Source organism: Leptonychotes weddellii, chromosome 10, assembly GCF_054177405.1.
Source record: "Leptonychotes weddellii isolate Sample4059 chromosome 10, ASM5417740v2, whole genome shotgun sequence".
In the NCBI taxonomy this organism is placed as follows: domain Eukaryota; kingdom Metazoa; phylum Chordata; class Mammalia; order Carnivora; family Phocidae; genus Leptonychotes; species Leptonychotes weddellii.
Window position 1 is genome coordinate 3,926,672 of NC_138378.1, and position 22,999 is coordinate 3,949,670.

At 48.6% G+C, this 22,999-nt stretch overlaps 1 protein-coding gene across 4 annotated transcripts in view; it reads right to left on the reverse strand.

Annotated features, from left to right (window-relative positions):
- The window catches only part of LOC102743109 (guanine nucleotide-binding protein G(s) subunit alpha), an 18,509-nt gene extending 3,793 nt beyond the window's left edge, over positions 1-14,716 (reverse strand). Inside the window, exons 1-6 of one of the 4 annotated variants that reach the window (XM_081832522.1) lie at positions 14,518-14,716; positions 10,751-10,823; positions 7,560-7,604; positions 3,199-3,253; positions 2,993-3,112; positions 1,096-1,193 (exon numbers count right to left, since the gene is read on the reverse strand). In XM_081832522.1, the coding sequence (XP_081688648.1) occupies positions 1,096-1,193; positions 2,993-3,112; positions 3,199-3,253; positions 7,560-7,604; positions 10,751-10,823; positions 14,518-14,656 (530 nt within the window). In that variant the 5' untranslated portion in view covers positions 14,657-14,716. Of the gene's footprint in view, positions 1-1,095; positions 1,194-2,992; positions 3,113-3,198; positions 3,257-7,559; positions 7,605-10,750; positions 10,824-14,517 lie in introns of all 4 variants that reach the window. The other 3 variants (XM_081832521.1, XM_081832524.1, XM_081832523.1) reach the window with 3 other exon arrangements.
- Between the last annotated feature and the right edge of the window lie 8,283 nt (positions 14,717-22,999).

Here is a 22,999-nt window from a genome sequence, read left to right on the forward strand (position 1 = left end):
GTAGCGACCACCGCCACGCAGCTGTGTCCCCGATATCTGGAGACAACTGGCTGTGCGCTTCCTATGGGAAGGCGGGGCCGGGGAGGGGGACGTTGATAGGTTTCACAGAGCCTACCAGAAGCTTCTGTGATTTGTAGATAACAGGATTCTAGGGAACTTGCTGTTTGTTTGCTGTTACCTCTTCCTCCCTCCTATTTATTCAACTGGTATTCACAATAAATCCCTCAGGTTTGGGGCTTCGAAGCAAATGCAATTGTAGGTTTTTGTGAGCCAGCCTGGAACCCTGGTCCTGATGACTTGATATTCTACAGCAAAGTCGCTTCTGAGTTTCAGCGACCTACAGAAGAAAGGCTGGAACGTCGCAAATATCTATTACCCCCCCCCAAGTCACAAGACACCCCAACTTCAGAGTATTTTCGCTGAGACCACTTAGCATGTTTGTGCAACCGCAGCCTACAAACACTGTCTTCTAAAACAATTTCTTTGTGGCCCTGAGCATCCCGTATTTACTGTAGCAGGTGCAGGGTGAGGGCGGTCCACTCTCCATAAGGGGAAGCATCCTTGAATTAAAGCCCAGCGTGAACGAATAACTCTAGATGAACAGCAGCCAGTAACGCTGGACTCTGGTAACTACTCTAGTCACCTACCTGATTGCAGAAATAGCAAGGCGATTCTCAGCTACCAAGGAGGGGGCGGGGTATGGTTTTGTCCTCACCATTTCGGTTTTTAAATGACAGCAATAAAATACAATATTTTTACGTTATTCAAAGCGTGAGAGCTGCCCAATCTTCCTAAAAGCTTGGAGGTCAATCCAATTAATTACCTCAAGCTAATTAACTACAAACATCACTTTATTGCAAGTAATTATCATTTTGCTCTAACAGGCATTGTTTATGTAAAATAATGTCACTGCACTAAAAGTGCAATTAACAAATGAATCAGACCAGAACTTTCTAAGTGCAGGTGGGACTTAACTGGCTGGCTCCTATGAACGGAACCCCTTTGCAAATAACTTAATAAGCAGGAGTTGAGATTTCTAGTGTTTTCTCCATTTGTTCCTATGCTGTGTATGGCTGGGGGAGAGAGGTTACTCACTACTGGGCGCAGTCGATCAGCTGGTACTCGTTGGAACGCTCATAGCAGGCACGCACTCCTTCATCCTCCCACAGAGCCTTGGCATGCTCATAGAACTCCTGAGAGTGAACACAAGAGAGAACACAGATGAGCTTGAGCCCAGGCAGGCGGGCTGCCCCTACAGTCCAGATGCCACAGTTCACTGTGTGACCAGCACGGGGTGGGATTCCCACTTGCGAGCCAAATTAGTGACTCTGTGCTCAAAAGAACTTTCATTCAATTTGTGAAACATAATTAAAAGGCAAAGTAATTAATTCCTGCTGTCCTCTGATTGTGAATTAACTGGTCTTGGGTAGTGTTCCTCCTATGTTTTTTGGGGGGGGGGGCGGACAGAGTAAACTACTGAATCATTTTGTTTCTCCACACAATTGCTTTTATGGGAAAGATATACATTAATCTGCATTAGGAGAATATGCCAAGGAATGATTCAGTGTTGTGAAAACATGAAAGATGTGCTGGGATGAAATTTCCCTTCCAGGGAAATCTGAATTTTACCCAAAAAATATTACGGTTGGGAATCGCTGGCAAATCTGGCCTTGTCAGTGCCTGTCCCTTGGGAAGGGTCGTAATAGGGAGAAACAAAGGAGCAAATAACCTCTGTTGTTTTTAAATTGTAGTAGGTTATGATTCACATTTCATTTGAACATAGAAACATTTTTAATTATATGGGGGCAATCTTCCCTTACAAGGAAAGAGGTTTTTCTTCAAATATGAATTCGGCAAGAGAAGAATTAAAAGTAGGTAGGGACACAAAGTTCAGCTATCAGCACGACTAATAGAATGTTACTGTTCTGGTGCATTTTCAGCCGGCTGCCATTTTTCCTTCTATTAGAAATATGCATTATGTATATCGTGCTGACCGCTTGATTTTTTTTCAAACAAGTGCTATTTAAAAAAAAAAAAAAATTACCTAGACCTACTTATTAATACTGCTTCCCTGCTAGTAGAAGTTTGCAGCCAAGCCCATTTAAAATACACAAACACAAATTCCCAGGAAAGCCTGACAAAAGGCCACAATAACTCATTGTTCTAACTGTAGACAAGTCTTTTCCTTCTGGGCCTTATAAACTTGCGCATCTTTCCATCTTGTTTCCCGTTCCCCTCAGAGAAACCACTCTTCCCCTACAAAGGGGTCAAAACATATACGTTTGGGCATGGGCAGTTTTGTGTCACCTAAAAATAGCTCTTTATGGGACAGAGAATCTTTGTAAACAGTGTCCCGCACGCCAACGAGGACACACAGAAGAAAATCTCCAAGTTATAATTTAGCTGAAAGTCCTTTTTTTTTTTCCTTTTTAAAAAATCTGCCCCAACGCAAGGACTGATTTAAAACTTCATAAAGGTCAAACGGCAAATTGTTGAAAACGAGAATGTCTCCCATTTATAAAATTCAGGGCTGGCCCTTCCTTTCTGCCTTCTTTGCTATCTTCGGATCTGTTCATTTAACGGGACAATTAGCATTTGTGAGCCACACTTAACATACCGTTTGGTTTGTCACAAGACGGGTACGAGGGCATAACGAGGGCCGTGACACAACCCGGGCCATCTTCCCTCACAAACACTTACAATCTACTAACACGAGGATTAAAGTGGGGTGTTTACTTGTGGGGATGGGTGAGCCAGGACTTACAAGGGCTGATCGAATTTTGCTCCCCCATCTTGAGCAAAAACCCTACTTTGATTCCTAAGACTTTGGTTTTGAACATGAAGGACCCTGAGGGAATTCACTTTTCCCGAAAGGTGTTTCTCCGGAAGTGGCTGACACAGGTGACCGGCGGCTGGGGCTCATCACCGGTGCGGCCCCGTGGGCCAGGCCGGGGGCGGGGGCGGGGAGGAACAACCCAAGAGCTTAGCTTACAGGAGGGAAATCAAAGTCAGGCACGTTCATCACGCTCAGAATGTAGTCCACTCTGAACTGGTTCTCAGGGTTGGCCAGCTCCACGGGGGGCACCAGGTTGCTCATGGCGGCCACGATGGTCTGAAAACGAGTCAGCAAAGCAGTCAGGGGGACAGCACTGCCTGAGAAGGGGGCTAAGAGAAGAGAGGAAGGCCCCAAACACGTACTTCGATCGCCTCTTTCAGGTTGTTTTTGATGTCCTGCACTTTGGTCGCCTTCTCACTACAGTGGGATTGAAAAGAGAGAGAGATCATATTGCATCACATTGACGAACAGGGTCTCTTTAGTCAAGATATTCCAACTAAAAGCATAGTATTCTGTTCTTGCAAGAGCTGTGGGTTCAAATCCGTACGGATTGGAGGCTCCTGAATAAAGACGGTTTCGAATTATAACCTCCCCAATGTGTCCCAAGGACACGCCCGATTGGGGCTGATTAGCAAATTGGCATCAAGATAATGATCAAGTCTACTGTACCAGAAGCCAGACCTGGTTCACGGACTGTTTCAGATGTGGGTCCATTTTTTGAAGTTCCCACAGCACACCAACACTTCCTAAAAGGCTCCTACTGGCCCTTATCAGCATCCCTGTGTGTGTGTGTATGACGTGAAGAGGGGAGTGGGGGTGCTCTATCAATCATATTAGGGAGAAAAAGTTTCATGGTTCTACTTGGGGCTTACTCCATCACTGGATTAGTACATAGAGAACCAGTGAACGCAGATGGTGATATTACAGATTTTAAGGCTTTGAGGCCATTTTTATTAATTAAGTCACCGTGTCAGACACTCAGCCAGTAGCAATGACGTTTCTAGGTGATGTTAATATACACTGATCCCTCCACATGAATAGGGATAAAATAAGATCCCCACCCACAGGAGTCTTTATGATCTGGGACTTGTGTGCTGGGGGCAGCGGGGGGCGGGGGCACCTGTTAAGTAGAAGTTCAAGGTTTAGCTGATTTGAACCTAAGTCATACAGGACATGTGGGATGATCTTTTTTAATTCAGACTCACTGGAACCACAAGTAAAAGCCACAACCTTTGGCTCCTGGGGGGACCCCCTGATGGAATGCCTGCTCCCAATCACATCAATCAGAAGTGCCTAGCTGTCTTTCAGCAACTGTCCTTCATTAGCAGCACGACCAAACAAGATTCTAGAGTTTGTGTCTTCAGGGGATAAAAAGGACCTCTTGCTTGGGGTAAATCTTATCACACCTATTGCCCCAACCTTGTGGTTTTGGGTGCGTGGTGGGGGGGATGTGGAGCCATGTACAGGACACACCTGCTGCGCATTAGGCCCCGGGGCTGTGACAGGCCATCACGTGGAAGTGAGGCGCCGCCCCCTCACAGAGGAAACTCAGGCCGAGAGGAAAAGTGAGTCACAGAAGCAGAAGGGACAGAGCTCATCTTTTTCTTGCTGTGTAGGATTTTTAAAGACCATCTCGAGATTCCCAACTTTTGAAGCTTTCACTTGGTTGATTCACCAAGAGTCCTGGAATGGAGGTAGCCCTCAGAAGTAGAGGAAACACAGAGAAGTGGCGGGGGGCGGGGGTGGTGGTTAATAGCACCTACAGGCTGGCAGTAGAGTTAATCGTAGGGCAGGGCGCAGGGAAGGGAGATTGGGGTGCAGGGGTCATGGGCTCGCCTGCCAACCCGATCCTGGTCCTGAGTTTTCCAAGGAATTGTAATAGCTAATGTTTCCTGCACGGTTTATTCTTATCAAAAGAAAGATCTGCCTATTGATCTGAGGGGTGGGCCCTGATTTTTTTATTTCATTTCATCCCTTCTCCAGGGTCAGCCCTCTTTCTGGTAAACTGGCCTCAGAGAAACTGCTTTTCATAGGAGAGTAAGAAGCTAGTTTAGAAGTATTCTCACCAGTGAGGGAGGGTCAGTAGGCTTTGGGGTATGTGTGTGTGTGTGTGTTTATGTGTGGGGGGGAGGTAAATGGTACCAGGAACCCCCTCAGGGCCACTTAAAAGTGCTGAAGTCAGGAGAACTTGAGTAACAGACATGATAGGAAGCGGTCCTATAAACCACGAGTATGGCATCCACACATCGATCAGAGGTCCAGCTCTGGCCCCCCCGCTTTATGCAACCACCCTACACTGAAAAGGGATCCAGAGTCCTGACCCTTCTGTGGGACTTTTCTGCTTTGTACGTGCACCACTGAAGCTCGTTTCTGAAATTAGGAACCATGTCCAGACTCGGTGCTAGAGTCTAAATCAGTTATTTAGACATTAGAAATTTTTAAAGGATGTGTGTTTGCCCCTAATGTTCACTTGTGGACTCAAGTTTACCTAAAACCCCACAGGAGAAATCCATTCCCATTCATTAAAAACAGGCTCCATTTCCATGGTAAATGAAAGCCATTAACCTTCAGTTTCAAGGTTCCACAGTAGTTAAAATTAGAGATGTCCTGGTATTAAATACCCAAATGTACGTACAGCAAGAGGAAAGTACTTCCAGAAACTAGGTTCTTTCATTCAGTTTGATATTTTGGTCTAAGTAGTAGTATGATAATTGGAAAACTTCCAGTCTTAAATACGGATATTTTGAGAACGTGTTCAGTATTCATCTACGTATGTGAATAGGTGTGGGAGTGTATCAAGTATAAAACAGCTAAAATAGAAATCTAAAATCTAATTCGGGTGTGTAATACTAAAACATAAAATTCTTCCATTGAAGCAATTACTATGTAGATGGAGATATTATACTAGGGCTGGCAGGTTTATCATCATTTTTACTATCGCTTAATGAATTTAACATTGTGAAATTCAGAGAAAATCCCTCAGATGTCTCTAAACTACTTAACAAAGCCAAATTATGTATCAACTGCTACAATCTGGACGGACTAAAATATCGGGGCTGGGTCTAGAAGTGCTCATAGCACATTGCCCCCTTCCTCCCCCCAACATGTATATAAAAGCCTGTTGTCTGGGTTTGAATTTTAGGAGCCCCTTCTCTCCCCCGCGTCAGCTGCCTAAGTGGTAGGGGGAGGCTAGAGTTGTCCCCAGAGTCTCTTTCCGTCCTATACCTTATCTTCGTGCTTTTGTGGGAAAGGACAGACAAAAGAAGACAGAAGACAGACGCAAGATACAGGGATTGCTGAGACATGCAGAGAATTTTTATTTATCACGTATGTTAATTCTTATATTTACTTGCAGAACAGAGTCACAGAGAGAAGTGCAGGCAAGGTATTAGTAGGGTTCAAGTATCTAGCACAGCATCTAGCACACACTAGGTGGTTCTATAAGGGCTTGTCATATTTCTCAAATGCCAACTTTTGGTACAGTAAACTGTCAGTCACTTTTATGTAGATGCCTTTTTTGGATTGCTATTACACTACATTTTTGCCAATTAAGGATTTCATGCCATATTTTTTTGTGTTTTTTTTGTGTGTGTGTGGGGGGGGTTTTTTTTGTATTTTTTTTTGTTGTTTTCAGTTATCTTTTGAGGTTAGGTGGTAGGGCCCCATCCCCCTCCCCCCCACAACAGAATAGTATTCTTATTAGAAGTTCCTAAGACCAGGCAATTCCAGCATGCAAAGTGTGATAGGACATAGCCGGGAAGATGAGAAACTGTAGCCATCATCTAGGGATAATATATTCTAAAAGAAACAGATGAACAAACATGTGTAAGTTACTTTGTCCCCGACCCCAGGATCCTTTGCCCCGCCCCACCCCTGCCACAGAGGCTATTTCTTTGAGATGCCCTAGGCTAGGTCAATCAGCTCTGTCCTCATGAGAAAAAGCTGCTTCGTCACTGCATGCTGAATATGCAAGCAGACCTCCAACGGTTACCTGGCATGCGAGTGCGTGTAGGCATGTAATGGGGAGTGGGGATGTAGGAAGTGAAGGAAAACAAAATTGATAATGAATGGGAAAAAAAAAAAAAGCGGATGCCATCATGAATTTCCTATCCACTAGCTAATAACGCAATATGCCTCCAATTGAAAATATACTAGAAAATCTTAAAAAGATCAGAGGCTTTGAGATCATTCTTAACAATGACGTCCTGCAAGGTGCTGAGGCACTTTTTTTTTTTTCCTCTCCAAATTACAGACAGTGCAGCACCACGTATTTTGATATGGGAAAAAGATTCCACCCCCCCCCCCAAGTCTGAAATTTTTACATCAGACCAAGCACTGGGTGGATGGGAATTTAGTAGATAGTTTTAAAAACAAGTAGCCAATTTGAATGGACAGCTGGGGTAGGGGTGGGGAAACAGAAACCATATGGAAAAACATCAATTCTCAAAATCTTAAACTGATCGTCTAACGCTGAAATCTAACTTTTCCCCCAGCTGGATTTAATTATATTTAAAGAATGGCCCCCCCAAAATTATGTTTTGCACTTCACTGGCTCTGAAATGTCAAAGACTGTTCAGGTGTCGCGTGAAAACGTATACCAAGATGGCTGATGGCCCTGAAATGAGTTTTGTTTCCTCCCCCGGGGCTCAGCCCTCAGTTTCCCAGTATGATCTTCATGTTTGTTTGTTTGTTAAAAAGTTTTTCTGTTTTTGAATGTGCCTACCCATCGCTGTTGCTCCTTGCAGCCTGCGGGTCCTCTTCGCCGCCCCTTTTAAAGAGAGATTGAAAGCTCACCTAATCTGCAAGGCACCGCAATTTCCCAAAACCCCACACAGCCTCTCTACATTCCTAAACAAATGGCCGCCATCCTCCCATTCAGTCCTAGTCGCCTTTCTGGCTAAGTTGGAAGGTCTACTGAGACTGTAGGCCGTGGAGGGAAGAATGCCACACCTCCGCGGCCGTATTAGCCGAGCCCTCTGGAGACTCTCTGGTCGGGTATACAGAAGGGACGGATAATTATTTTCTTGTGCTTTCACTAAATGTACATGCATTAGGGAGATAAAGCCGTGATTTATCTCACAATTCTTTTGAGAATATAGCAGCACATCAGGCTCCTTAATTCTCCCAGATCTTTACCATGTTGTATCTGAACATACAAAGGCCCAGACATGGGTGATTTTTGCCCATGATTTCCTGGTGCAGTATTAATTTCCTCCCTTCTTATAGTCGGGGAAACTACCTATGAAGTGTTTTTATTTATATTAACTGTTCCCGATAAATTGTCATCAATTAAAACTGTGTGTCTGCACCGTGGGAGGCAGCAAAAGAAAAAAAGAAAAAAAAAGAAAACAAAAACAAACCCTACTCAAAAACCAATCTTCATAAATGGTAGGAATTCCTCCTTGGAAGTGGGAAGGGCAGGATGGCTAAGCGTTCTACATGGTTTTGTAACTGATTAGCTTATTAGCTCAACCAATGTTAATGGCACCTTTTTTTCCCCGATACTAATTGTAAGGAAGAGTTAGCTTTTGAGTTAGGAAAATCCACACTTGACCTCTGTATTTCTCAAGGTCAGATTAATATTACACCTTACCCTAAAACTGTAATTGGCATGGCAGTCTGCAGATAGTTAAGGCAAATTTAATAGCTCAGCCCAGCCCTAACAAAGCGCACATTTACGGGAGCGAGGAGGAAAAGGCCCTGCACCACGCAAAACACCCTTTAATGGATGGATGTCACCATTATTTCATAGGGAATTCCTAGTGAAGAAGGCAACCGCTTTTGTTGCAATACCGCATTGAGGAAAAAGAAAAAAGGAGGCTCACTTGAAGGAGACAAAAATAAGGTTTCTAGACTCACACGAAGAATTCCCCTGTATGTCACTTCCACAGGCTAAATTTAACATCCTGAGAGATTACCTATGGCTTCCTCTACAAGGCAGGCACACTGGGAATGTCGCTTCCTCTTTTTAAAAAGAAAACAGAAAAGAGAAGTTCTGGTTTAAATGCCTCGTGTGCATTACAGACCGGCTCGCCAAGGGAGGAGAATCCTTTCTCTAAAAATTAAAAAATTGTAGGGCAGCCTGGAGAGTGATAAAGCCTTAAGTAAATTATTGCAAGGATGTCCTACCTTCTGCTGGACTCGAGCTAAGGTAAACAGCGGCGGCTGCATCCTTTTAAAAACGCTAGCCATGTCCAGTTTTAATCAAAATATTTATCTAGAGGGTACGTGGTCAAATTATTTTTGCTTAACTAGCCTCATGAAGAAGCACTCCCTGGCAAGTTACGGGGGAAATAATTATACAAGATTTTTCTTTAAATTACAAATTCACATAGTTAAAAGTCGGTTTCTGGCTTTTTGTTTATCAGCCGCTGACAATCTCTGGGAATAGGGCTTTTTGAAGGGTGTGTCAGGAATTAAGAATTTCAGAATTGCTTTGTGACAAGTGAAAGTGAGTATTTAATTAGCCGCATGTATGTGCGTATTGGTAACTCACTGAGTCACTCATAAAATTGGTAAAATAGCCCATCCTCCTAGATTCGTGCTTAAAGCATAGAGAGCATCTTAAACTAAAACACCCATTTGTATGCGTGACATCATCCTCAGCCCCGAGTATCTGAATGAAGAAATTCTAGAATGTTCCATAAAGAGCTGCCTTTAAGGGCAGTCCTTTTACCTCTGAAAGGTGGTAAAATTCATCTTTGTGTCCCCAGTGCTTGGTGCATAGTAGGCGTCTGTAAGTGGCTTTTTATTGCTTTTTTTTTGTGGGGTTTTGGTGCATAACTGGAACTATGCGGCCCTGACTCAATGTCCCCCTTTGAAACTAAATGGGATGCAAGGGAGAGACAAGTTTTCAACTGAATCCAGGTTTAGGGAAGGGAACGGGACTGCTAACCAGCTAGTAGCTGCAACCTAGTGCCTTCAGGTGTTTGCAATCCGGTGCAGTGAACAGCTGTCACCCCAGTGAAAGCAGAGGGCTGGTAGATTTAGTGTTTTCTGTTTCACAAGGGTGGGGGGCATTTGGGGTCCGGGGAGAAAAGCAGATGCCCTGATTAAATTGAATGCTCCCCTCTGTTTGCATTCTTCATGGCAAGCAGGACCCCGCATTTCTCTTCCATCCCTAATACACACGCACTCTCTTTTAATCTTTATTCTCAATGCGGTATTGTCACCTTGTCCTAAACCGAGATGCCTGCAAGGACTTTTCAAAGGCAAAAATGCCCCTTGACCCGGCCGGAAGTACCTAACTCCCAGTCTCCATCGCTTAAATGTCTTTTTCTTTCTTTAGGCAACATTATTGATTTTTAGAAAGGGAAACAGTGATTTGCCCATAATATTAATTCCAAAGGGGGGGGGGTGGTGAGGGAATGAGGAATTATTAACAGGGGCTGCTGCCTCTTTCCAACTTTGTTTTACATGAGAACATTATCAAAACTGTTTTTCCCTAATAGTTTAAAACACCCTGTGTTGGTGCATTGTGCTGACGTCTGCTGGGGTGCGGGGGCGGGGGGGGGCGCTTCTCTGCAGTGGTCAGGTTGCCCGCAAAGGGGGTGGCCATGGCAGGTGTCAGCCATGTTAGAGACCCACTGCACCAAAATCTGTGGGCAGGTCTGCGGCAGACCTGTCATGGGGCCACTTTTATCTGTAAAAGTGCTATTTTCTTGTGGGGGGGGGGCATTTTTATAAGAACACTGGTGCTTTGTTATTACTATTATTATTTATTGCTGCACCAAAGATTAAAAGGAGGGAGGGGGGAAAAATCCCCAAAGAGCTCTTCCCTGGATTTTCTAATATGCAGGCTGAAAAAATTAAGTGGAAATTGGCTGCCCAGCCCCCAAAATCTACCTAAACTTCCTAAAGGTTAGTATAAAACGTGTTAATCTTCCTGTGCCCTTGCACAGAGTTGACACTTACTCTCCATTAAACCCATTAACATGCAGGATCCTCATCTGCTTCACAATGGTGCTTTTACCAGATTCTCCGGCACCTAGAAAATGAAAGTAAGTCTCAGGTTATGAAGGAGGCATTTTACACACTTTGGGCAGGGAAGAGGACTTTTGTCTTTTCCATAGAAGCAGCACGCAAAAAACAAAACAAAACAACAGACTTGCAATTTTCCTTGACATTTCGACGCAGAGAAAATGAAAACACATGTCCAGCTCTGTCTACCTGCAGTATTCACCGTCACAATAACGAGAATTAAAGGGTTTGCTGTTTTCAGGAATTTTTCCCCCCTTTGGGTTGTTTTAAAATTTGTGGGGTGGAGAAGCCAAGGGGCAAAGAGGAGGAATGACGCAATTTTGTCATTTGAGGGGGTTAGAAAATTGAAGTTAAAACTGAAACTGAATCCTTGAAATAGGAGCATTCACTGGTGAAACGCACACATAAATGTAGATAGCCACAGAATTCACTGTTTGTCGGAGGTTTCATGGTTAAAACACCCAGGATTCACAAACAATGCCCAGACACCGCAGTCTCCTTCAGCTGGCGGACTGACGCAGCATTTCCCTCCCGCAAATTCTCACAATGCAGCTGCTGTACGTAGGGGCAGCCTTCTCTCCCCTTGGGCTACTCAAAAATCAACCCTGACCTGTAAGGTTACATGTGTCCTCTTTTCCCGCAAAGGGTATTTTCTTAAAGATAAATTCTCTCTGGATACAACCACCATGTTGGGGGAGGGGGGAATGGGAGCCCATCAATTGTATGTCATATTCTCGAAAAACACATTTTAATATCAAATGTAGTGCTTGAGAACAACCATAATCACATGCAGCAACAACTGTAAAAAGTATTAAAAGGACACGACTTTAATCATGAGAAAAAATATTCCTGGGAGCTACTGAATTTTCAGATTCCTCAAGCCCTTCTCAAAGTAAGAAGGAACACACATGCCTCCATTTTAAATCACCTTTCATTTGTAAACATATATTTTATGGAAAAAGCACATTTCCACCCAGCTAGAAGGAGGATTGCTATTTTTTCATTTTCTTTTTTGCAAATGTACACTCACTTCAACAAATACTCTGTGTGAAAAATTTTTTGCCCTCCTCCCACACAAACCTGTTTTTACCTTTTTTTCACTTTTAATTTTATTAATTGCTTTTGTTTTACTGCCCAGAGAGCAAAGCATTCCTCCTTCTCTTGCCTTTTCACAAGGCTGTAATCAATATCTGTAAGTTAAAATTAGTTTCCACAGAAACATTGATTTCAAAGCAAACACTATCTTAATGAGCCCAACTCTAATAAGTTAAAATATTAAAGGCGCTATTAAGATGCCATGCAGAGAATACATGACATTAATCAGAATCTCCAAATTCTTTTGTCAGAAGTGTTAACATGTGTAACACCTCTCTCACACACACAAACAGATCTGTGCCTCAGTTTCCACATTTATGACATTAGAGAATTGGGCTGAAAAATTACTGCAAGATCTTTTTTGGCGCTGTAATTTACTCAATTTTATGTCATTAAATTAAGATGCACTTAAAAAAGAGGATTTTGGGTATCATTAGGTTTCCTCTTTGGGGGGGCATTATTTGGTGAGAGCCACCATTTAAAAATGCAAAATGTGTGGCACTGAGTTGGGCTGCAGACCCCCCATGCCAGAGGCTATCAATAAAATCACGATAAAATGTAGCCATATAGACTAGGACACCTGGGGAAAATAAGCCCGCAGGGATGCAAGGTGTGTTCAGAGTAACAGTCTCAAATTAAGCAGACTTTGTGATCACTGAGCAAAGGTGTTAGAAATTTAAGGCACCCTTAGTATCACATTTGTTTCAAATTAGTATTCAGGTAGCAAGATGGCACTCCTAGGAAAGATTCTAGACTTTTCCAGAGTTATACTTTGAAATCAAGTTATATGCATATTAATAATTCACATAGCATAATTCTACCTTGAGAAGTTTTAGGTAAGACTTCAACATATGTATCATTTAATTACTGAAATTGCAAATGCATAAACACCAGACTTATTTCCACTTAATTAATTTTCTGCTTTATATAAATCTGGACCCAGGAGAACAAAGAGGTGACCCATCCAAAAAAAAGCAAACCAAACACCACCACAAAGACAATTCAGCCTTTTACATTTTTATTCTTTATAATCAAGCTGTTTTGTTCAAATGTGACCATGAACTAGGTTTTAACCTAGCAAATTCACAAATTAACTCAGATAGCCAAATTACTGAGGAAGTGGAAAACTTCCATACTAATTAATGCTTGTGTAATTCTTCTGGTTATTTCAATTTCTTTTATGCTTATGTTTTATTTTGTCCCTCCCCCTCCCCTTAAGAAAAAAGGAGGAAAGGCCATCTCCTTATAGTTAACAATCCCCCCCGCCTTTTTTTTTTTTTTTTGGCCAAAGAGGAAAAACCGCAATCAAGAGAAAACCCAAAACCAAACAACCAAATGTCACTTGACAAACAACTAATTAACGTCTTTTCATCTCCTTCCACCTGGAAAAAAAGTCTTCTCCTTAAAGCGCTCTCAATGCCCCCTCCCACCTTGAAAAGGACAAAAAAAAAAAAAACCACGCCATTTCCAGACCAAGAAGCCATTTACAGACAAATGTCATTTTCCAGTTCTGATTTGTGAATGCCTTTTTTTTTTTCTTTCACAAAGCACTCTCAATGTGGCCGACTAACAGGAAAATGTGTGTGTGTGTGTGTGTTAATGGTTTGGTGGTGGGGGGGGGGTGCTACAATTAATTCTCTTGCTTTTCAAAAAGCCTGCATGTCTGGAAGGGGATAAAAAGGTCATACTGTAAAAATGACGTGTCATTTGGCTTCACTGGGCATTTAGCGTACTAACTCCATTTTTTTTTTTTTTTTTTTGGTTTTATTTTATTTGATTCTCCTTGTTTTCCTTCCACGGCCCGACCCGGCCCGGGACACGTCTGCTCCGCGCACACACTGTGTGTCCTGCCCGAAACGCACCGAGTCGCGCCCAGCGGCGGCCGCGCTCCCTCCTCCCCGCCCCCCCCACTCCGGCGCCACGACTCGCCCGCGCCCCCTCCCCCTCACTGCACCACCTTTACCACTCCGATCCCTTCCGAGGGGCTGATGTCACCCGCCCCCCCACTCTCCTCGGCCACTTCCCCCGCCAAAGCCTCCCCTTGGCGAGGTCCCCTCCGCCACAGCGGCGCCCCCCCCGCCCCGCGTCACCCCCTCCTCTCTGGCCCCTCTTTCTTCTCCCTCTCCCAACAAATCACACACCCCACGGAGGCGGGTCCCCCTCCCTCTGCCCGCCACCCCATTTCCTGTCCCCGAAACCCTCTTTTTGTCGCAGTCTCCCGAGCCCTGTGGGGCTCCCCCTCCCCCTCCCCAACATGCACCCAAACCCCTGGCGTCGTGTAGGCCTCGCGGAAAACAGAGAGAGAAAAAAGAGCAAGGGGGAGGGCGAGAAAGAGAGAGAGAGACAGAGAGCGGGCGGGCCAGGGGAGGGGGCCCCACGCCCGCGCCGCCACGGCCCCCCGCCCCATTTTGAGCCCCCGCCCGGCCGAATCTGCGCCCCGGGGTCCCCCTTCCGGCCTCGCCCCCCAGAGACAGAGCCCGCGAGCGGGCGACGGGCTCGGGAGCGCGCGCCCGGGGCGGGGGGCGGGCTCGGCGCGCGCGGCCTGCGGGGCGCCCCGAGGGGCCCCCGAGCCGGGCCGGGGCCGGCGCCCCCCGCCCCGCCCTTACCCAGCAGCAGCAGGCGGTGCGTGGCCCGGTAGACCTGCTTGTCCTTCTGCAGCTGCTTCTCGATCTTTTTGTTGGCCTCGCGCTGCGCCTTCTCCTCGTTGCGCTGGTCCTCGGTCTTACTGTTTCCGAGGCAGCCCATGGCGGCGGCGGCGGCGGGGCGCGGCCGGGCTGCGGCGGCGGCGGCGGGGCCGGGCGCGGGCGGCCTCACGCGGGCCGGGCGGGCCGGGGCAGCGCCGGGCGGGCGAGCCGGGCGCGGGCTCGGCTCCTCCGGGAGGAGCGCGCGGGGCGGACTGCGGGCCGCGAGGCGCGCGGGGAAGGGAGGTTGGCGGTCGGACCGAGGGGAGCGCGTAGCTCCCCGCCCCTCGAGCCGAGGCCGAGGGGGCTGATGGCCGCCGCCGGGCCGAGGCGGACCAGAGCAGGAGCTGCGGGAGCTGCTGCCGCCGCTGCCGCCGCCGCCGCTCTTATTGCCTCGGCCCGGGCCCGCCGCCGCCCCGACCCAAAGCTTTGCAGCGGGCGGGGGGAGGCGGGGGGAGGAGGAGGCGGCGGCGGCGAGGGGGGTGGAAGGAGGAGGAGGAGGAGGAGGAGGGATGAGGAGCAGCCGCGGCAGCGGCCGCGGCGGCGGGGAGGGCGGGAGCTGACGGAGGGAGGCGCCCCCCCGGGTGCCCGGGAAGGGGGGGTCCCTCCGCCCGCGCCCGGCCCGGGACGGGACGGGGAGCCGCCCCCTCGCCCCCCTGACTCGGGCCCCACTCGGGCCCGGCCGCGGGGGGAGAGGGGGCGGCCCCGAGCCAGTGACGACCCCTCGCACGACGCCAACGCTCCACCCCCCGGGCCGCGTAGCCCTGCGGCCCCCGAGGCCGAGTCCCCCCCCTCCTCCCGCGGGCGCCGCCGAGGGGCCGGGGTGGGCGGAAGGGGAGGGAGCGCGAGCCCGAGCCCGGACTTCGGAAAATTTTCGAAAAGAAGAGAGAGACACAGAGAGAGCCAGAGAGCAGGGAGAGTGTGGAAAAAGCGAGGCGAGCACGAACCAAAGGACAGAGCAACCGAAAAGGAAAATGTGTCCAAACACACACACAAATACTTAATAAAAATCCACACTACACAGCGATGGTGGTGTCTGGTGGTGGTGGCGGTGGCGGGGGGCGGGGGGCGGGGGTCTGACTAGATGAGCCGCTCGTCGCGCCCCCGGCGCCGGGCGCCATGGCCCGAGCCGAAGGCACCGCTGGCCCCGGAGCGCCCGCGGCCTCTGCGCTTGGCGCGGCCGCCCAAGTAGGAGAAGAAGGCGCAGCCCAGGAACACTCGGAAGCAGCAGGTCGCCCCGAACACGAAGCCGCAGCCGCGGCCCTGCTCCGTGCGCTTCTGCAGCAGGAAGTTGAGCACCCACGAGGGGCTGCGGACCGAGAAGACCAGGAAGACCACGAGCGGCAGGTGGGCGCTCAGCGCGCCAGCCTTCAGCGGCCCGGGCCGCCACACGACGCCCCCCACGCGCGGCGCCGTGTAGTAGGCGTCGTCCTCATCGCCCGAGTCCGTGTCCCACGCGGCCCAGGCCCTACTCGTGCCCCCGCCGCCGGCGCCCTCGCCGCCCCCGCCGGCGCCCTCCGCGGCGCCCTCGTCGTCGGCGGCGGCGGCAGCGGCGGCGGCCTCCGGGCCTCGGGCCTCCTCCCGGGCTTCGGGCGCCTTCTTCTTCTTCTTCTGCATCTTCTCCAACTTCTTCCTCTCCTTCTCCTTCTTCTTCTCCTCTTTTCTTCTCTGCTCCAGCAGCTTCTTCTCCATCTTCCTCCGCTCCTTTTCGGTCAGGAACTTCTCGGGGGGCGCCTCCCGCGCCGTCTTCGGGGTCTTCTCGGCGTCCCCGCTCTTCCGTGGCGCGAGCGGCTCTCTCGGCTCGGCCAGCGCTGCAGCCGCCGCCGCAGCTTCGGCAGCCACCTCGGCCGCAGCCGCCGCCGTCTTCTTCTCGCTCTCCGCCGCTCGGGCTTTGATCTTCATGGCCATCCTCAGCATGGTGGCTCGGCCACTTCGGGGTGCCCGGCTCTCGCCTGGCCCGGGCGCCCTGCTTGCCCCCGGCCTCGGCCTGGCCGGACCCCGTGCGCCCCGTGTCGGGGGGAGGGGAGTCGGCTGCGATCCCCGCTGCGCTGCCCCGGGGCCGTGGAGCGCGGCTGCCCAGGCTTCGCGCTGCTGGGCTGGCTGCCTAAGAGTTAGCGCCAAAAAGGATGAGCAAACGAAAAAAGGGGTGAGAACAAACCAAAAAGCACCCAACAACAGCGAGAAACCAAAAAGCACCGAGAAATGTCAAACAACTCAAAAAAGAAAAGTGCAGAGGCGCGATGGCACGAGTTTGCTGTTACCCTCAGGCGCTCCTCGGTTTGGCTCTTGGGCACGCCAATGGAGAGGAGAAAAGAGAAAAGAGAGAATTGGGGGGTGCCCGGGAGGCACGGGGCAGGGCGGCAGCACCGGGGCGCCCCTGCCCTGTCCCGGCCCCGGTGGCTCTTGCCCGCGCCGGGCGACTCGCACTTCCGCGGGAGGCCACGGTGCACCCGGACTTACATGTGAGTGAGGTGCACTCACACGCAAGGCAGTGCCTGCCTGCCTGCCTGCGGGCCGCCCGCCGCCGCCGCCGCCCCGCGCCGGGACAGGGGTTCGCTCCAGCCGGCGCCGCAGCCCCGAGCCGGAGAGCCAGCGAGCGAGGGAGCGAGCGCCGCGCCGGGCCAGCCACCTGACGCAGCCCGCTCCGCGGTGCCGACGCGACTGAGTGTCCCCGCCGAAGACGGCGCTCCTAACCAGCCCGATGACGCCCCAGCCTCTTCAGAGGACGGACCCACAGCGGCGGCCCCTATAAACCGAAGGGGAAGCCGAAAAATCGGCCCGCCGAGGACGCACCCAAACGGGCCGCTGCGCACCCAGGGGGTGCGGGCCATTGTGCGGGTGGTGCGGGAGTGGGTAGGGGGCGCGGGGGGCGCAGCAGCGCCGGGCGCGGGGGCGCCCAAGGCGGTGGGCGCCGGACCCCGCCTCCTAGACCTGCCTCCCAATTTTCGGTGAGTGGTGTAGCCCTGGGCGGCGTGCAAAGTGTGCGACGGCGGCGCTTACCCCGGCTGCGCGCCTCCTTACCTCCAGTTTCCCGGTTAGCGCACGCGGGGACCGCCACCCACCCCTCCCTTCCCCGGCGGCGCGTGCTCGTGGAGGTAGGTGTCGGCAAGACTAATTAATCGCGACGCCTGGAAAGGGTTTCAGATCTTGTGGTGAGAGGCGCTATGTGAGCACAAAGCTAGCATTGCGACAAGCAGCTGGAGGCAGTCAGCGCGCCGGCGACGCGAGAGCCAAGCCACGGTGGCCGAGGCTGCGGAGTCGGTGTGCGCGGCGTCTTCCCAGGCGGGAGAGATCCCGGGCCGGGGTGTCCTGGTTATCCGTGGCCCGGCCTGGGCACCGCGGGGGCCTCTGGAACAGAAGGAGAAGTAGTTTATTGAACACGAATTTGTTTGAGAGTTGTTTAATAACTCTATTATAAAAGTGTCCCCACACTAGGACGTGGTGGAGCGCACTGGGCTGAGAGTAGTGACGCTAAAGTCCTCAAACGCCGCAGCGGCTCACTCTTCCTGGGACCCTGGATGAGCCACTTGCTGCCACAGGGGTGTCTGCTTGGGTGCAGTTCATTCATTCATTCATTCAATACATGTGGTCCATGCGGCCCACCTTGTGCCCAGGTGAGCCAGAGTAGTAGCCCAGGTGATCAGGCTAAGACATGGCGACTGCCTTTGGTGGGTGGCAGGCCTACCTGCCAGTAAACCCAGGTGGTCAAAGTAGTCATGAACTCTCTCCCACCTTTGACCTTATTTGACTTCTCAACAGTCGGGCAAACTTCCGATGCCTAGGGGAAAAGAGAGAAGGAAGCCTACCTGTAAATGGAAACACACCTAACATACCTAGGGGTATGAGGTGATTGATACTTTGACAGGCCTGGAGCAAACTGTCGTGTACAGTTCTAAGTTTTCTTTGAAAACAGATACTGGTAACCATCCAACAGAAGGACTGAAATCCCCTTTCCCAAAAGTAAGAAAAGGTGTGACAGATGGAGATGTCACATACTATTTTTCTTGGCCGCATCAGGTACACTTCTATCCCTGTTCTACAAGGCCTCTTTTCTATGGATCTGAAAGACAACAGAGGGCAATTCAAAGTCACTAAAGAACACTCGGAATGAAGAACAGGAAGCAGAAGCCGCTGGCCAGACCCTCATAACCTGCAGCGGCTACCTCACCCAGGGCCTCCGACCTTCTCCGCCGTTGGCCCGCTGCTGCACAAACTTAGCCAGGTCTTTATCACACTTCGGATTCTGGCCTCTCTTCCACACAAAAATACACCTTCTTTTGAAAAGAGCTCAAAAGAACAACTGTTCCAGGGTTGACACTTTTTACCTAAACCAGAGCGGATAAAAATAGTGAGCTCATCGACCCAAAGGGGGCTTGTAAGCCACCTCGGCATCAAGGCCTTCGGAGCAACGATTCTGTGGCTCTTTGCAGAGATCATGACTCACCATCGTTCACCAGCTAGATTAGAAACTAGTTGAAGACAAGGCCCAAGTTTTATATCTTCCTCCATTAAATAAAAACTTCTTGGTTGAATTTGATTCACTGACTGTCATTTTTAAAAACTGGCAAAGACTTATAAGGAGGAGGAACGGGCCAGAAATTTCTGTTATGCTCCATTTGTTCAAAAGCATCTTCCTTCCTGCTTCTAATGTGGCAAAACACAAATACACTGTATTTAAGAGGAACAAGGTAAATAGTAACCAATACAACCTTGATACTTAGACCAGTAACTACACATCACTACAATGACTATAATGCACCATCTCCTTATTTGGAAATCCTGAGGTGGGTTACCATCTCCCCCCTTTTGGATAAATATCACACCTAAACTTTGAAAGGGGTGACGCTGTCCCAGGTCACACACAGACACATACATATTCCAGGCAAGGCGCAATTGGGACTATCGTCCCGGAGTATCGAGCAAGGTCAGACTTCAGTCGTTTCAGCTTCTAACCTAGCAGGCCATCCTCCAGAGGATTTTGTTTTGTTTTAGTGTAAGTTTCACCTATATGTCATTATGACCACTGATGGACAAATAAAGCATTTACTTTGTAAATAAATGACAGTAGGTGGAATCAAGGGTTTACAGGTAAGCAAATGACACGGAGCACTCTGGAACACAAGCTCGTTTGTGGTCTGTTCGGCTTTCTGTTTTCACCCGACACAAACTGAAAGACGAGATTTTACTTAATTGGTGTGGCGAGCCGACACCGTCTAGTTTTCGGTCTAGCATTCGACCTGCCCAGGCCTTAAAAGTTTTAATTTTTAAAAAAGGCTTTCACATTTGGAGGCCACCATGCGTGACCTTTTCATATGAATCAGTAATTTATTCTAATAGGTCGCTGCCATTTTAAGTACCTGGCTTACGCTCTGAAAGGACAGAAATCCATTAGCATAATTCTTGGAACAGTCCAACTAGAGTTTTTTAATGGAAGGGGCCTCTTATTTGGCTCAGGGAGAAATGTAAGTTGTGGAAACTTCAGGCTCCAGAAAAGGGCAAAGGGCCAGAATGTCCTGGGTATAAAATGTCTAGGGAGGGCACAGGTCCCTGGCTCAGGTGACCTGCTTCATGCCAAAGCCAGCAAGTTGGGATAACACACCCTTAACCTAAAATACTAGGTTCTCTAACGATACAGCTTGGTTAAACAGATGGTGTCACACGCTACCCAGAGGGATGGCCTAGCAACAGTTCTTTCCAACACATTTTACAACAATGAATTCACATGTCCGGGTTTGAATTGTGTGGTCTTGTAAGCTTCATATTTATGGAGGGATGTGTTCCTTGGCTCTTTTGCATCTTCCTGTTAGAGTAAGAATGCCTTGTCTAATGCCTTCCAAGCTATAGCTTGCAATCTTGAAAATATTATTACACTTAATGATAATTCAGTTTTTGGACAAGGGTGTTCTTCTTGGCCTTTCAACCACTGGGGTCATGGAAAGAGCCCAGAGAAAATATAATAATATTTTAATAGCCTAGGAAACAATAAATAGGTTTCCACTGAAACAGAAACCTCAGCTATAAGATTTTAATAGTATTTAGTGCTTTCATGGTGTTTTCGGTCTTTAAAGCACATTCTGCACTTTATTTACATAGAATGACTAAAATCATTGCAAATGAATGTGACCTGAAACGTGCTATGTAGATGATGAGACCAAGAACTAAGACCCAGTATATCCCTGGTAAAGAGATCCTATTACTTGGGGCCATAAAGTTCTTAAAATCTAACGCAGTGATTACCCAGGGCATTTTTTTTTCTTGTCATATTCCCTAGTTAGTAACTTCAATCACAAAGTACTTCTAAACTTGCATTCTAAACTAAACACAATGTTTAAGTTAGGAAAACTTCATTTCAGGAGATTTGAAGTCAAGGAATTAACTACATGCCATATGAAATTTCCCTATTTAATTGCCATGAACTAATTTCAAAACAATTTGTTTCAAATTCAAAGCAGAGCTAATTCAAAAGCAATGTGGGACCACACTGGCCCATGTGTTTGGACCCAATTGCTTGAGCTAGTGCTTTGAGATGCCATTCAAGCATCGACTTGAAACAGTGGTGCACAATGTGAAGGCAACTGGGACTTGTTGCCCCTTTACTGATCTTTCTTGACCCTGATGAGTGGGCTCCATTTATGAGGGAAGTTTTCTGGTCTCTTACAGGCCCAGTTTCCAGGGCCCTGAGTGCCTTCCCTTCCTTACCACATCCCCAAGAGCCCCAGAGTGGGTGGGAGTAGACTTTTAACAAAGCCACCATCTACCTTAAAAGGGGGAAACAATCAAAAAGAGACTATGTGCTTTACTCTGTTCCTTTTAAAACTTAAACCTAAATAATATGATACACACATTAGCCTTGATTTAAGATTCCAGATGGACAAACACTTTGGATTAGGGGCACAATGACATCAAACATAGACCCATGGACCCACTTACTGGAGATCATAACTGGGTTTGAGAAAAAAAAAAAAAAAGCTATACAAGTGTTACTGCCCTATAGCAGGAAAATTAATTTTCCTAAACTTAAAATATCTTTAACTCCCCTTGGGGGAAAATTTTTTCATGAGGGCCAAGGTAATGGCAAAACCTGTTGCTTAGAAGTTTTAAGTTGGCCTTGAGGATGGAAACTCATCCAGGATGGGGAGTGGTGGAGGGAGGGCCAGCTAACTTCTATTTTCATTTACAGGGTGCCTTTATTTAAATGACATTTTGATCCGACTTCTTACTAAACAAGTATCAACAGGAAAAAAAAAACAAAAAGCAAGTTGGCGCAATCAATAGAGCGCTGAAGTCCTAATAAGACCTCCTCAGGGGGCGCCTGGGTGGCTCAGTCGTTAAGCGTCTGCCTTCAACTCAGGTCATGATCCCAGGGTCCTGGGATCGAGCCCCGCATCGGGCTCCCTGCTCGGCAGGAAGCCTGCTTCTCCCTCTTCCACTCCCCCTGCTTATGTTCCCTCTCTCGCTGTCTCTTTCTCTGTCAAATAAATAAAATCTTTAAAAAAAAAAAAAGACCTCCTCAGATTAAAGAGGCCCTTTAATTGCTCTGATTTTAAAGATTTTAGTTCTTTCCCCGTTGAATTCAATTCTTCAAATTCAGCCCCCTATAATTAAGAGTTTAGAGAGTTAAACACTCTGGATTAATCAGGTAATAAATTTCCTTTCCCTAAATGCTGCTTTGTGTACACACATATACAAATGCAGCAGCTTCTAGATACAAGTTTTATGTCTTGGGTTTTACTCTATTTACCCACTAACCCAATGTGGGTGATCATTTTCAAATAGCACGCCAGGCTGGGGTGTCATCTGCCTTCCCGGCTGGAGCCCCCTCCCTGGTCCCATTTCTATCTGCTGTTGGTAAACCCTGAATGAAGCAATTCATGTGACATAATTAGTCACATGCCTACTTCATCTAGACATGGATCTACCTTTTCATCTTTTTGTTTGCCCACACACGTTTAGACTGAAATAGAAAAATGCGTAATTACAGTGGGGCTCCACCTATTTCCCTGGGTTTTTGTTTTCAGGGGGAGCAAACCATCGGGGGTACAAACAGCATGGCCCCCAGATGGGGAGGGCAGCCTCCTCCTTTCCACTGAGGCTCCACAGAAGCCCGGGCTCTCCTCCTGGCTGCCCCCCAACCCGCCCTACAAACTCCATTCAGCCACCATTTGGTGAAACTCAGGGTTTGCTGGGAGCCCCGAGGCTGCACCGCCCCTACTCCCCCTCCCCAAGGTTACGGGGTCAGCAGCGTGCACGACCCTGACCGGCCTGTCAGGAGCCCACTCAACAGCAGCAGAACCCCGCTGGTGCTGTGGCTTCCTGAGGTCTTTGTCGACCTCTGGAAGTTAGGAGGAGAAAATCATTCAGCCAAAGCATCAAGCATTTTGCCACCAGTCTGGGGATCAGATGAGAA